At 43.4% G+C, this 15552-nt stretch overlaps 1 protein-coding gene across 3 annotated transcripts in view; it reads right to left on the bottom strand.

The window, feature by feature from the left end:
• Positions 1-15552, bottom strand: part of CACNA1E (calcium voltage-gated channel subunit alpha1 E) — a gene marked incomplete at its 5' end in the record, with an annotated part of 298790 nt that overhangs the window by 78016 nt on the left and 205222 nt on the right. For all 3 annotated transcript variants that reach the window (XM_084250600.1, XM_084250602.1, XM_084250601.1), the window contains one exon: positions 2589-2704. In XM_084250600.1, the coding sequence (XP_084106726.1) occupies positions 2589-2704 (116 nt within the window). The remainder of the gene's footprint in view (positions 1-2588; positions 2705-15552) is intronic.

Consider the following 15552-nt stretch of genomic DNA (forward strand, 5'->3'; position numbering starts at 1 on the left):
GTGACATGGCACCTCCCCCGAGAAAGCCAAGGACAGTTGGAACTTCAAGCTGCCTGCCTGGCCTGCAGGCAGGAAGGCTGGGTTACCATTCTGGGAAGAGGGATGCACATGACACCCACAGGAGAGCCTTGGAGGAGAAAGGGCAAAACACAAATACAGCCAACAAGCACTTGGCTCTTGCTCTAGGGGTGGCAAAGAAATGCAGACAGTCCCAAAGGGGGAGCGGTTTTTCTTTCTTTTTTTTTTTTAAGATTTATTTATTTATGTGTACAAGAACTAGAGCACAGGTCAGAGGTGCAGGAGGGTGAAAGGATTCACCAGAGACAGAGTGGGGAACAGAACAGGCAAACTGACTAAAATACACTGCTGAGGGGAGCAGCGGGTGACAAAGGAAAGGTCTGCTGCGCTGTGTGGGTAGCTCCCTGGCCAAGGGGGATCAAACTCATGCTGCAGAGGCTGCAGATAGCTTCACAGCGCTGACACTTAACCCCTTGCACCACCAGGGAGGCCTGGTAGTGGTTTTTCATCTGACTTTGAAATGGCATAGTCACAGGCTCACCCACACCCTTATAGATAATCAAGAGTAGACTCCAGAGCTGACAGTTTTTGTGTGTCAGTGGTACAAATAAGAGGATCACAGTCTCATTACAGAGCTCCTACAGAAGAGTAAGGCCCAGGTGGCTAAGCATCAAATTACTTCCCAGCTTTTTCTAGAGAGACCTCACAGATGTGCTACCAGAAATACAGAAAAGATGCTGACTATCTTGTATTTTTTTTTTATTATTAAAAAATATAACTTTCTCTTCAGGAATAAAATGAAGATCTATAACACCCCAGCTTTCAAATAATAAGGAAAGCAAATGTATCCTTTTTACTGACAGGAATGAGGTGATCAATGTGGCTCATGCGCAGCTGAGCTGCAGGCAAACTTGAATTCCCTGGCTCTGGGTCAATGAAATCATGAGCGGTCTGGACCTATCCCCAGGGATGTGCAAGAACTATTCCTGATGCTGAGCCACAGCGGGGGGGGCATGAGGGCAGCTCAGAGACAGGGGAAGCCAGTTGTCCACCAACTACTACCTGCCTATAGCCACAGCCTCACAACCGGCCCTCCTGATGCTGGCCTGGTCTTCCTGTTATTGATTCTCAGTGTTGTGACCAAGAACTCCTTCAAAACCCTAAATCAGAGCATGTCACTCCTCTGCTCAAAATCCTCCACTAGATCTTGCCTCCCTCACAGTTCAGCCCCAACCCTCATGATAGCCGGGAGGGTCATGAAGGATCTGCCACCTGTCACCCCATAGAATGCCCTCATCCCTTCTACTGCCCCCACCCTATCTACTGCCCCAATCTCACACTAGAATATTCTTAGCCTTGGAAAATTATTCCCATAGATCTTTCCATGGCTGACTCTTTGATGTGAGGGTACCCCCACATCAGTGTACCCTAACTTCCCCATCGAATTTGCAACTTACCCTGTACTTAATAATCCTACTTCGATGGTTTCCATTATACCAACAACACTCTTGTACTTCTTGGCTTATTGCTACCTTCCCCAACTAGTAACAATGAGTTCTTAAGAGAATTTTGGTGACTTACTGATCTGTTTGTCTCACTGCAGTATCCCCGAGTATCTAAAACAGACCCCTACACAAATTAAGTCCATTTAATAAATATCTGTGCACTGAATGTAAAGTGGTCCCCAGGAAAAGAGGGGGTTCCAGGTTCCCTGCCGCACCCAACATCCACACATTTGACCTTCATCACCATAGAAATGGTGACAAAAAGTGAAAGGGGGGATGTTGGGGGGAAAGGAGGTCCTGAACAAATTCCACAAATAGGATTTATGGACCCCACACCCACCCTAGACCAAAGAGATCCAGGACACCAAGGACTACAAATCCCATAATGTCATCACCACCGAAGGGAGGAGTGCTGGGAACTGAGGGTGGAGTTAAGCAGCCAGGCTTGGTATATAACCAGACATGTGGGCTATGGGGGTCCTTGATTTTTTTTGCCAGCTTTCAGTATGCTTTTGGGGTACCAGCTTGGCAGAACTGGTAAGACACATTCACCAATTTCTCTCTCTCTCTTTCTCCCTGAGTTATTCATCTCTTCATTTCTTCATTTCCCCTTTTTTGTAAATAAACCCTTTATTAACCTATTTGTGTGTGCCTGCAACTGAGTCTCATTATAAGTCCCTTCTAAGTGTTCCGGTGAGGACCCACATTCAGGCCAACCCATTTCACATTGGGGTTCCCCTGTAACAGATGTAGGTGTTATGAAGCCTATAGACAGTCGCACTGTCGTGGTCTGTCATGTCACAGGCCAACCTCAGCTCTAGCACTGGGTTACCTCACCTTTTACTCAGTCTACCTTCTAAAAATGCCTGCATCATGACAGATGTTTGGTACAAGGACAGGTTCAATGAAAGCCTAGAGGAAGAAAGAGGAGCCAGCAGGGAACCCCAAAGCTACCAAGGCATCCAGAGCTTCTCTCTGCTCTGGTTTTAGCTTCCCCTTTGAATAGAACTATTGGGAATAAGAAGGACTATGTGGCCGCCCTGCCCTTGCCCCTGCCAGGTTCACCTGCTTTGTCTATCCAGGCTCGGTAGCCATTCAGCTCACGCTCGATCTGCTGCTGGCGCCGAAGTTTCATGAACGCTCTTCGGTTCTCCACTCTCTCCCTCTCTTTGGCAAATTCCCTGTGGACAAGATGGATAAGATTCTTTTAAGTTTGGATGGATATGATGGATAGATTCGGTAGTGCCAGGGCTGAGAAAGAGGGTGAAGCAAGTAAAAAAGAAAGCGGAGGGCTTCGCAGGCACTTCTGGATGCCCTGTGTCCCTGTTCCTTTGTCCCAAGCTGCGACTGATCTCTTTAAACGGCTGCACAGAAGTGCGCTTCATGCAGCCCCAGGCAGGAAACCCTCTTGAGCAGTTTTATTCCAGTCAGTATGAACACCCTCTGCCTGCTCAATTTTGAAGGAACTTTCTTAATCATGTGACAAAGTAGGTTTCAAAATGTTGTGTTCCATTTCCCAGCCGCAGGGGATGCCCTTATGCCTCTAAGGGGCACAGTCGCCCCTCTGGCTTTTAATAACAGTGATTAATGCATATTGAGCAAGTATTATGTGCCAGCTCTGTATGACGTTTTTCAGAACCATTAACTCACTTAATTCTCACAACCACCCTATAAAATAAGTTCTATTAACATTCCTATTTAACAGATGGGGACACCGAGGCTTAGGAGACAGAAGTAGCTTGCTGAACTCTAATCACAGTGCTGGCTTCCCCTGGTGTCCTGCATGCTCTGGTGTAGGGAGTGACACTGACACCTTGAAGGCCTGACATGCTATTTGAACGTGGCAGGTCGAGGTGATGCAGGAAGGGATATGAGAAAGGCACATGTATAGACAATGAGAGAAAGGATGGGAAGGAGGGTAGCAGACAGTAGGGAAGTCAAGGGGCTCAAGATGGGGACAGAGTCCACCGACAGGCCGCTCAGTAGCACAAGATCATAAAAAGACTAAAGGTCTCCCAAAGAAAAGGGAGAGAAGAGGAATGAGGGCTCCTTGAGAGAGAAGGAGAGGATCAAGTTCAGCGGGGAAGCAAAAAAAGAAATAATCATTTTGGTGTATATACACAATGGAATATGAATCAGTGATAAAAAAAGATAAAACTCATGCCATTTGTGGCACCACAGATTGAGCTGGAAGGGATTATGCTAAGCGAAATAAGCCAGAAGGAGAGAGAGAGAGATATCAAGCAGTGTCACATACCTGGAATAGAGAGAAACTAAACCAAGGGGCAAAGACCAACTTTTTTCTAAATTCCTGCTATGAGTGAGACCATCTGGTATTTAATAAAGTAAAAATCAAAATCAACAAGCAATTATAAACCAGAAACACACTACGGGGGGGGGGGGGGGGGCGAGGAGGGAGTAGGATCAAAACAAGGGTGGGGGGTGGGAATTGTATGGGGACCATAACCAAGATGAAAATGCATACAGTGTGCAAAAATGATGTAAAAATACATAAAATTTAAAAAATAATAATTAAAAAAATCAAAATCAAATCAAATCAACCCTTGAAAGCTGACCATAGACCTGAGGCATGGGGGGGAGGGGGGAGAATGGGTGCAGCAAAGGATGTACAGAGGACTATGGGTACTTAGGTGGTGGGAGAGCTACAGTGACCACACCTGAGGCGAGAAATCCTATACTATCAAAACATAAACAAGGATGTAAACCAGAGGTACTTCATTAAAATTTTTTTAAAAATTAAATACTAAAAGAAAGAAAGATTTGCTTGCAAATGGGCCCCTCCAGAAAACCACCTATACACCTTTTGCATCACCAAGCACCCTTTCAACTAGAATTCCCCTTCCAAAATAGTCCCCTACTGCTCTGGAAGCTGTTCTACTTTTTCAAGGTGGTTTTTGCAAATAAAGGGTAGCAGCTAAAAGATGGGGGAGTCCTGCCAGCTACTCCCTCATATCCAAGAAGACAGGAATGAGTCAGGGGCTGAAGAGACACTCCAGCTCCCACACATAGAAAGGAAAGGTGCCAGTCTACCATGATGCAAACAAAAACCAGCGTGGTCCTCCTGCCAAGACAGAGATGGGTTTTCAGGACACCTTACAGTGATCAGAGCCAGGAAGAGGGCATGAGAATGAGAGAGACACAATGAAAGAGACAGTATCCTGGGTTTGTCTTCAGGAGTAGCCAGTTCTAGGATCATAGTGGGGGGGAAATGGAGAGCGAGATAATGAAGAGTGACCAGGGTCAGTTCAAGTCAGGATAACAGAATCCAACCCCCAGGGTACCTGCTTTCCTCAAATCAACATTGTTTTCTAGATTTCAGCAATTAGGAATTAACAAGAGGCCAGAGTGGTTTGTGGCATCATTATCTACCAAAGATCTTACCAGTGGCTTTTTATCATCTTTCCACCCCTCATATCATCTTTCCACCCCTCATATACAACAGAACCGCATATCTGTTAGTTCTCGCTCCAAAAGGCATTTGGATCTACCCTCCCTCTTTGTCCTTGCTGCCCTGATCTGGGACCACCTCCTTTCCTGCCTGGACCATGGCAATAGCACCTACCTGGTCTCTCCATCACCTGTCCCTCTTCCCTTATTTCAGCAATCCCACAGCTATTAGAGCTCTTTTCCTAAAACATGCATTTTACATGTTTCACAAATTTTACATTTGTGGAACACATTCTGATTTCCAAGCACCTCCACTTATTTTGTTCATTTAAACTTTGTGGCCATTCTGAGAAGGGAGAACAGATATTTTCATCCTCAATTTAAAACTTTGAGAAGAAACAGTCATGTTTGTACCTCAAACCCATATGCCCCCAAGCTTGAGCTCCTTGTGGCCCCATAGCTTTTAGCCCAACAGCACATTTATATGCTGCTTCCTTTAGCTTTTCATACATATGAGTCTATTTTTCATCTGTGATCTGGAAGGGTCCAGAAAAGTCTAACAGGCAGTAATATTTCAAGTAAGACCTCGAAAAAGTAACATTCAAACAGGCTATGAATGGAGGAACACAAGAATCCTTTTGCAACAAGGGTGAGCACCATCATCGCCACCTCAATTTTCCAGATCAGAAAACTGAATCAGAAGGGAGCTAAGTGGTTCCTCAAAGGGCAAGTGTCCAAGGACACAGGCACTAAGAGGAACCAGAATTCTTGGATCTTCCAAATTCCATCTACTTTCTATCCTGTGCCCCCTCCCCGCCCCATTACCCCCTGCTCAATGAGGCACAAACACCGCAGAGAGCCTTCAACCAGGATAATCTGTGGAAATATCTTCTCTATGTGAGGAACGCATCTTTATTTGCAGAGCAAACACGAAGTCATCTCCTCAGCCTTCCCCAGCCTGATGCTAACCTTTCTCCCGCAAACCTTGCTTTCCATCATCTTTTTTTTTTTAAATAATAAATTTTATTTTTATATTCCCCCATACACTTGCAAATGCCCCATTCTGACCCCAATCCTTCCCCTCCCGCCCCCCCACCCCCCAAAAAGTGTCTCTGGTTCATAGTTTTTTGTTGATTTTGATTTTCACTTTCTTATATTCATTTTCCTGGTCCCTTATTTAAGTTTTCTAGATTCCTGCTATGAGTGAGACCATCCGGTATTTTTCCTTTTCTTTTTGGCTTATTTCACTGAGCATGATCCCTTCCAGCGCCATCCATGTTGCTGCAAATTGCATGTGTTTATCTTTTTTGAATGCTGAGTAATATTCCATGGTATATATGTACCACATCTTCTTGATCCAGTCATCTATTTTTGGGCATTTGGGCTGTTTCCAAAGCTTAGCTATTGTAAACAGTGCTGCTATAAACATAGGGGTGCAGGTGCTCTTTGGAATTGATGTTTCTGTGTCCTTTGGGTAAATACCTAGGAGTGGAATTGCTGGATCATATGGAAGCTCTATGTTTAGTAGGTCCAGAAATCTCCACACAGCTCTCCATAGTGGTTGGACCAATTTGCACTCCCACCAACAGTGCAGAAGAGTTCCTTTTTCTCCACACCCTCGCCAACATTTGTTGTTGCTAGTTTTTTTAATATGTGCCATTCTCACTGGTGTGAGATGGTATCTCATGGTAGTTTTGATTTGCATTTCCCTGATTACAAGTGATGTTGAACATTTTTTCATATGTCTGTTGGCCATTTGCATTTCCTCTTCAGAGAAGTTTCTTTTTAGCTCTTCTGCCCATTTTTTGACTGGATTATTTTCTTTGTTGTTGCTGAGTCTCATCAGCTCTTTGCAGATTTTTGTGATCAATCCTTTATCATTAGTGTTGGGTGCAAAAATGTTCTCCCAGTTGGTGGGGTTTCTCTTTGTTTTTGTTATTGTCTCTTTTGCTGTGCAGAAGCTCTTTAATTTGATGTAGTCCCAGCTGTTTATCTTTGTCTTCACTATCACTGCTTTGGGTGATGTGTCTGTAAAGATGCCTTTGATGTGCAAATCCCGTAGTGTTTTGCCTATATTTCCTTCTATGTATTTTATGGTTTCAGGTCTTATGTCTAGTTCTTTAATCCATTTTGAGTTGATTTTTGTGTATGGTGTGAGGTAGTGGTCAAGCTTCATTCTTTTGCATGTAGCGACCCAGTTTTCCCAGCACCATTTATTGAACAAACTTTCTTTGCTCCAATGCATAGTCTTTGCTCCTTTGTCAAAGATTAGTTGACCATAAATCTGTGGGTTTATTTCTGGATTTTCTATTTGATTCCATTGGTCTGTATGTCTGTTCTTGTTCCAATACCATGCAGTTTTGATGATTATGGCTTTGTAGTATAGTTTGAAGTCTGGGAGTGTGATGCCTCCATTTCCTTCTTTTTTTTTCAGTAGAGCTTTGGCTATTCGGGGTTTTTGGTGATTCCATATGAATTTCATCAATAATTGTTCTATTTCTTTGAAGAATGCCATTGAGATTTTGATTGGAATAGCATTGAATCTGTATATTGCTTTTGGTAGGATGGCCATTTTAATAATGTTTATTCTTCCAATCCATGAGCAGGGGATGTCTTTCCATTTCTTTGTGTCTTCTTCTATTTCTTTTAACAGTGTTTTATAGTTTTCTTTGTATAGGTCCTTTACCTCTTTTGTTAGATTTATTCCCAAATATTTGATTTTTTTTTGTTTCGATAATAAAAGGAATGTTTTTTTTTTTATTTTTTCTTCTTCAGATTTATTGTTTGTGTATAGGAAGGCTACTGACTTTTGCGTGTTGATTTTGTATCCTGCCACTTTACTGAATTGATTGATGAGTTGAATTAGTTTTTCTGTGGAGATTTTGGGGTTCTCTATGTATATTATCATATCATCTGCAAATAGTGATAGTTTGACTTCTTCTTTTCCTATTTGGATTCCTTGGATGTCTTTCTCTTGTCTTATTGCTCTGGCTAGGACTTCCAGTATTATATTGAAAAGCAGTGGTGAGAGTGGACATCCTTGTCTTGTTCCAGATCTTAATGGAATTGCTTTCAGCTTTTCACCATTGAGAATGATACTGGCTGTTGGCTTGTCATAGATGGCCTTTATGATGTTGAGGTATGTTCCTTGTATCCCAAGAATTTCAAGGGCTTTTATCATGAATGGGTGTTGCACTTTGTCGAAAGCTTTCTCAGCATCTATTGATATTATCATATGGTTTTTATATTTCTTTTTGTTGATGTGTTGGATAACGTTGATTGATTTTCGGATGTTAAACCATCCTTGTGCCCCTGGAATGAATCCAACTTGGTCGTGGTGAATTATCTTATGGATACATTGTTGGATTCTGATAGCTAAAATTTTATTGAGGATTTTGGCATCAGTGTTCATTAGGGAGATTGGCCTATAGTTTTCCTTTTTTGTGCATCATCTCTTACCACTCCACCCCCTGCCCCCTGGTCTCGCTCCACACACAGTGAACTCCCTGTTCTGGAAAGTGCGATGTGGGATTTCAGGGCTCAGTGTCCCCTGCTTCTTACCTGCCTGAGTCTGCAAAATCTTTCTTCCAGACGAGGTTGAATGGTCACCCCTTCTGGCTAGCTTTCCCATCCCCCTCCCCAATCTCCTAGCCTCCCTTCTTCCTTCCTTCTATCTCTTTAGAGCAAACCTCACAGGCAGACTGTTACTGTGGTGAGTTGTACGTGTGACTCTCTCTCCCTTCTGGGAGAAAACATCATGTGACTTAGGGGACTTTGTATCCCCCAGACTGGACTAGCCTGGCACACAGTATGTATGTTCAGATTTTATTTTTTATAGTTTTTTTAAAATATTTATTTATTTATACAAGAACCAGGGCACAGGCCAGATGTGTGGAAGGGTAAGAGGATCCATCAGAGCCAGAGCGGGGAACAGAACAGGCAGACTGACGAAACACACTGCTGAGTGGAGCAGAGGGCAAGGCAGGAGAGGTCTGCTTGCCATGTGGACCCTCGCCAGCCGGCCGGGATCGAACCCACACTGCCGAGGCTGCGGACAGCTTCAGAGCTGTCTGTGCCACCAGGGGAGGCCTCTAGTTGTTTGTTTGTTTTTTTTTAATTAAAATAAGCAGGCTCACTGGTAAGCATACTGACATACTGGTAGCTCTGTCCTGGTTCCCAAAGACTTAAAGGAAGGAATGCTCCATCTCTGTGCTGACCCACAAGCTGGTCCGGTGGATGAGCAAAAGGTAAGAGTTTCCAGTAACTCCCAGACACACTGCCATTATTTCTTAGCTCGGCGCTGCTAAACTCTCTGTAGGATGAGTCTATGAAGATTGTAGTGTGATGGATGGACATCCCCAAGATGTACAGATAGGCTTTTCCCAAGATGTCCCGAGCAGGCTTTTTCCAATATTTGTCATCTTAGCATACAGAGCAAAGGTTAATCAAGGCCCTGTGGGCTTTAAAAGCAGCTTTTACCTGTATCTTAAAGAATGAAGATGGGGGCAAGGGTATCATCCAGGTGTAGGATTATCTATAGAAACATCTCTTTGAGAGACACATCTTTATTTGTGAGCAAACACAGTGTCACCCTCTCCACATCACGTGAGACCCCCTCTTCTCTCCTTGACAATCCAGGCCTTTATCCCATTCCTTAGCTCAAGAGATAAATCCTCAGTCTGCCTCATTTATTCCAGAATGTACAGCCATGTAAGTCCTCCATTTATGCAATTAAATTTGCTCTTTTTCTCCTACTAGTAAGTTCGATATTAATTTGTTCACTGGACCAGCCTGTGATGAACCCAGAGAGGTGGGGGAATTTCTCCCCCTGGGATCCTACCACCGTCAACTCCAACTGGGCCCAGGATGATCTCATAGCATGATTTCCCAGGAAACAGGCCATCGTGCCACAGTTTAACTTTTCCATGTATTTGGAAGTTTCCTGGTGCTGACTCTCACCAGATGGCCTCCTTGTTCTCCTCTGCCATTGTGGGTTCCATTCCCTTCAGCCCCCACCACATGGCATCCTTGCTGGGGTTCACAGGCCCTGAGCCCAACAAATCTGGCCTGTCCCTCTTGACTAAAAGAAGTAAAGCCAATTACATGCAATAGGGGCTAGGCCCTGAGCAGCTCCTGCCACTAAGCAGAGTGGGAGGGCTGTGGAGATGGCTCTCCTGTGTTGCTTACCAAGTAGTCTTTTCAGTTTTTTTTTGCTTCCCCATTGGGAGCTCAGGGCAGAAAGAATGACACCAGTGTTCTTCACGACACATCTTAGCTTCTTCTTCCTTGGTGTCTGTCATAATTGTGTTCATGGCTTATCTCCCTGATTGGACTCCATAAGGTCAAACAGAACCTATATTGGGCCTCCCCCAGAGGCGCAGCGGTTGAGCGCTGGGCTGCAAAGCTGCCCGCAGCCTCTGCAGCACCGGCTCGATCCCCAGTGCTTGTATAAATAAATAAATCTTAAAAAAAAAAAAAAGAACCTATATTGTATCATATTAACAAGGACCCGAGAAATTTAGTCTAAGACCTGGCATGATAATAGATTCCATAGATTATGGAAATCAAATATCAAAATCTAATAGTCCTATAGCACTTTTGGGAAACTTTCAATTTAGAAATAACTTTCAAGTATATGATTTTGCTTTATTTGCAAAAGCCCTGGGAAATTCAAAAACGTTCTAGCCCAAGATCACCCAATTAGCAGGAAACTGAGCCAGAACTCAAACTAATGTCTTCCAATTCCAGGTTAATGCTATTTCCATAGTCTCAGCTGTCTTCTGTGCTCTCTAGAATCAGCATTTCAAAACTAAAAAAGGGACTTAATTTCAGCCCAAGGCTGAATAAAATAAAGACATAAAAACATAGTTTTGTGTTTCCTTTAAAGAAACTTATTTTTTTTGTAATTTTTCAAAAGATTTATTTATTTATAAATATATAACTGGGGTACAGGCCAGATGTGTGGGAGGGTGAAAGGATTCACTAGAGACAGAGTGGAGAACAGAACATGCAGACTGACTGAAATACACTGCTGAGGGGAGCAGTGGGCGAGACAGAAGAGGTCTGCCGTGCCATATGGGTTTCTTCCCGGCCAGCCGGAGTTGAACCCATACTGCAGAGTCTGCGGACAGCTTCACAGTGAGATGCTCAACCACCTGCACCATCAGGGAGGCCCTAAAGGAACTGTTTTTAATTGGACAGCAACAGAAAGTCCATTGCTCTATGTTGGGCTATTAAAAACCTAGAAAATAAAAATCATGGCAATAGACAAGCTAGTGACATGCTGCTTGACTATGTGCATATCAGAGCCACCACTTCATTATATGCGTATTACATTCCAGAGAGAACAGGGACAAATGGGATTCAGCACCAGGACCTGCCAAAAACTAGTGACTATCCTAACCTCACATTCAAAATGTCCTGCTATTTTGTGAATATAGGAGTACATGCTTTGCCAGACCCAGGCAAGGGAAGGAGGCTACTCCCACCACTCCTCTTCCCTTAGCCCTGATATCTCCCCTTTACTAAAGACCCTGGGGGTCCCTCAGAGGTTGAAGCTTTTGCAAAGATAAAGCAAACTATGCTTTCTTTAGTCATCCAGACGACATCTGCCAAGCTTCCCACTGGAAGGTGCCTCAGAGAGCGGCCCGATGAATATCTCAATTTATCTAGTTCTCTTGGATCAAGTAATAGGGTTTAAAAGGAGAAAATTTGGCCTTAGTGAATGAGGACTTATGTCACCACGCCCTCTCAGCATTGGCCTGTGGCTTAAGATGAGAGGATGGGAAGTGAGTTCCTTGCCATTTGCTTCACCCAGTGTTTCGACACCCACCGAGGAAGCAAACTCAAGATGGGCTGCATCCAGATTTCAGAATTCCAAGCAAGAGGGACAAAAATAAACTCCATATGATGTAGCAGAAATACCACCAGGAACACTATTATCTCAGAGGTAGGTAACCTCCGCCGCTCTGTCTCTGGTTCCTTTCTGGTCAGGAGTGATTCAAAAGGACACAAAAGGATTCAAAAGGACCCACTCTGCTCATAACTAGAGAGAGGACTAAATCCGGTTTAGTAAGGAAGGTTCCTGACTGGGTTCTTGTAAGAGGCAGAGTAAAGATAAAAATCTAAGTCATGTTGATTTTGATTTTTTCTTTATTATAATTAGTCTTTTTCCTGGTCCCTTATTTAGGTTTTCTAAATTGCTGCTATGAGTGAGACCATCCGGTATTTTTCTTTTGCTTTTTGGCTTATTTTGCTGAGCATGATCCCTTCCAGCTTAATCCATGTTGCAGCAAATTGCATGAGTTTATCTTTTTTGATTGCTGAGTAATATTCCATTGCATATATGAGACGCACGGGGTGGGGGGAGGAGAGGATGGATTAGGGCCAAAATAAGGGAGGGTGCGAATTGTACGGGGAATATAACCAAAATGAAAACGCATACATTGTGCAAAAATGAAAAATGATGCAAGAATTATATAAAATAAAATATTTAAAAAAAATCTAAGTCATGTTTCGTTATAGATACTTCTCGTTCTGTTACCAAAAAATTGGCTGGGTACTTTTTTTTTTTTTAGTCTGGGAGGATAATCCACATTCGCCTTCCTGACACAGCTCTCACACAGACAGGAGTAAGGTGAGCTGGAAATGAGTATGAATGAGCCTCTATCCAGTTATTCATACGTACATAGTTGACCCATAAACAGCTTCAGACTTAGGGGTGGCAACTCCCTGCACAATCATAAATCCACAGATAACTTTTGATTCCCCCAAACTTAACTACTAATCTCTATTGTACAGAAAGAAGAGTTATCAAAAACAGCCAATTCACATATCTTTTGCATAGTATATGCATTATATACTGTATTCTTATACTAAAGTAAGCTAAGAAAAAGAAATGTTATGAAGCAAATCTTGAAGAGAAAACACACTTATAGTACTGTATTATATTTATTGATACCATAAGTGTACACTGTCTCTATCCAAGAAATCTGTGTAAGTGGGCCCACACAGTTTGAAACCATGTTGAAGTTTTGGGTTTCTAAATTTTAGCTATGGGAAAGGAGAAAGAGGCTGATCTTTATACTGCATGGCTAAGTACAATTTTCTTCTTCCATCATAGTGAATTTGCATTTTACTGCTTTTGTTTCTAGCAGTTTACCCAAGAGGTATAATTTGTAAAAACCAAGTATTCACACACAGTCAACCCTGTATTATTCACAATTGGACAAAGTAGAATTATGTAGATAATCTCAGATGAAGTATAACACTCCAAAAAACATGGGTGATTAGAGGGAGAGGGGAGAAGATAGAGTTCTTTTTCAACTCATATCTATGTTAATAGCGAAATTGATTTATATTCTGTGAACTTCTGGAAACACAAATCCATAGCCACAGAACACTCACAAAGTAGCTGATCTGTATGTTGAAGTTTTAGTCCACAGAGTGAAGGGAAGGACTTTGGTCATTCACAGTTCTAGAATTTACCTTGAGGCTCTAGCTTTTGGGGACTAGAAGTGAGGTCATCTGAAATTCCTGCCCACATTATGTCACCTCAGAGTCTCAGGGCACCTGGACAGTTGTTTCTATGTATCTAGTGAGGAAGATGTTCTCGTAGATTCGCTGTGATGAGAAGCATGCTGCTGGGGGACTGTCTCGCTCCTGTCTCAGCCTGTAACCCCCTCCCCGCAGCACACAGGGAGGTTTGTTTACTGATGTGGAGGCCCTCGCCGCTGTCATGACAACCAAAGGAAGACAAAGCCTGCCAGGATGGGCTGGCCCTGGGTGACTCAAAGATCTGTTTGCCCACACTCCTGTACACACTTGTACGCTTCACCACACACACATTGGCAGGGATACACATGCTCACACTGGCATACAGAAGCATATGTAGACAGACTCTGCCAAGCACACAAGTGGCCACCTGATCATATTACCATTAATCTTCAGAGCCCATAGTGTTTCAATGTCCGCAAAGAAATCTCACCAGGGCCCTATAAGATATTTGCTTTGGAAAGGAACAATTTGAGTTAGTCATCAAGAAAAACCTCTGTGACCTGCAATGTTCTGAAACTGAGAGAAATCAAGGGAGTCAGATAGGCAGATGTGTATTGGCAGTGATTTAATTTTCCAAGTGCCTTAGAAAAATGGGCTGGGGGATGGAGGGAGAGCAGGAAAACAGCTTTTCCGTGTTCTCGGTCACCTGGGGAAACTTTTCTCCCATTTTTCAGAGGAGCAAACACATCCCAAAGAAGATAAACACTTACTGAAGGTCACACAGTTTAGCCTTGTTACAGTTATTTACATCTTACCCCTTGACTTGTTCCAGAAAGGATTTAAGGAGACTCAGGTTGTCAATAAATAAAGGCCAAAACTGCACCTAGTCCTCTAAATGCCATTCAGTGTTGACTGTAATAACAGAATAGCTGGGCATCCGGGAGGGGAGCGGGGCCATAGATGGCACCGCACTGTACTGTGTAGCCCTGACCTCTTTAAAGGTCAGGGCTTGGGGAGGGCTCCTCCCATGAGCAAAAGTCTTTCCCTAAAGAAGCTAAGGCAAATAAACGGTCTTACCCAGAGTGTCATGGTCTCACACCCTAGGGCACTGGGTAGTGAGCACCTCAAAGTGGCCACCTGTCCGAGTCTGGCATTGCACCATGGGGAAACTCAAGCACAGAGAGGTCAGGCTGCTGGCCTGCCGAGAACTGCAGAGAGGGAGGCCGACCAGAAGCATCTCTTTCTCCGAAGTACAAAGCCGGTGTCGTTCCATATCTTCTGCCACCTCAGTTATGCCAACTCCAAGGAGAAGATTCTTTCAGGATCTTGGGGAATGAATGTGTCTTTTAATTTTTTTTTCTCTCTCTCTCTTTGACATTGAAATCTCATCTATTTGTTTGAGTAGATGCAGGGGAAGGCCTGGCAATTCACATAAAGGGGATAACAAAGGAGTTGGAACATATTCCTGTTCGAATATGTTAGCCTTGAATATATTATCCAGACTACTAGAGCATAGGGGTTAAAAGCTCTGAAACTGGACCAGACTGGGTTTTTTTTTTTAAAGATTTATTTATTTATGCATATAAAAGCTGGGGTATAGGCCAGAGGTGTAAGGCGGGGGTGAGAGGATTCACTAGAGACACAGTGGGGAACAGAACAGGCAGATTGACCAAAGTACACTGCTGAGAGGAGCAGTGGGTGAGTCAGGAGAGGTCTGCTGCACCATGTGGGTTCCTCCCTGGCAGGCTGAGGATCAAACTCATGCTGCAGAGGCTGCGGACAGCTTCATAGGTTGCATCTTAACCCCTTGCACTACCAGGGAGGCCCCAGACTGGGTTTAAATCCTGGCTCCATTCCAGTATGAGCTGGTTCAAGGTCTTAACCACAGTCTCAGTTTCCTCATTTGTAAAATAGGCAAATACCATACCTGTCTCACATTGTCATAAGGATTAATTAATAGGTGAAAGCAATCAAGTATTTTATCTAGCACATAGTATCTAGCACCAAATACATGTTCCATGTGGCTATTAGAACTGACACTCCTGAGAATATAACATCTTACAGATATTCTGATATTAGGTGATCTATGTATCTGTCTGTCTGTCTGTCTGTCCATCAATCCATC

The sequence above is a fragment of the Talpa europaea genome (assembly GCF_964194135.1).
Source record: "Talpa europaea genome assembly, chromosome: 12".
Taxonomy (NCBI): domain Eukaryota; kingdom Metazoa; phylum Chordata; class Mammalia; order Eulipotyphla; family Talpidae; genus Talpa; species Talpa europaea.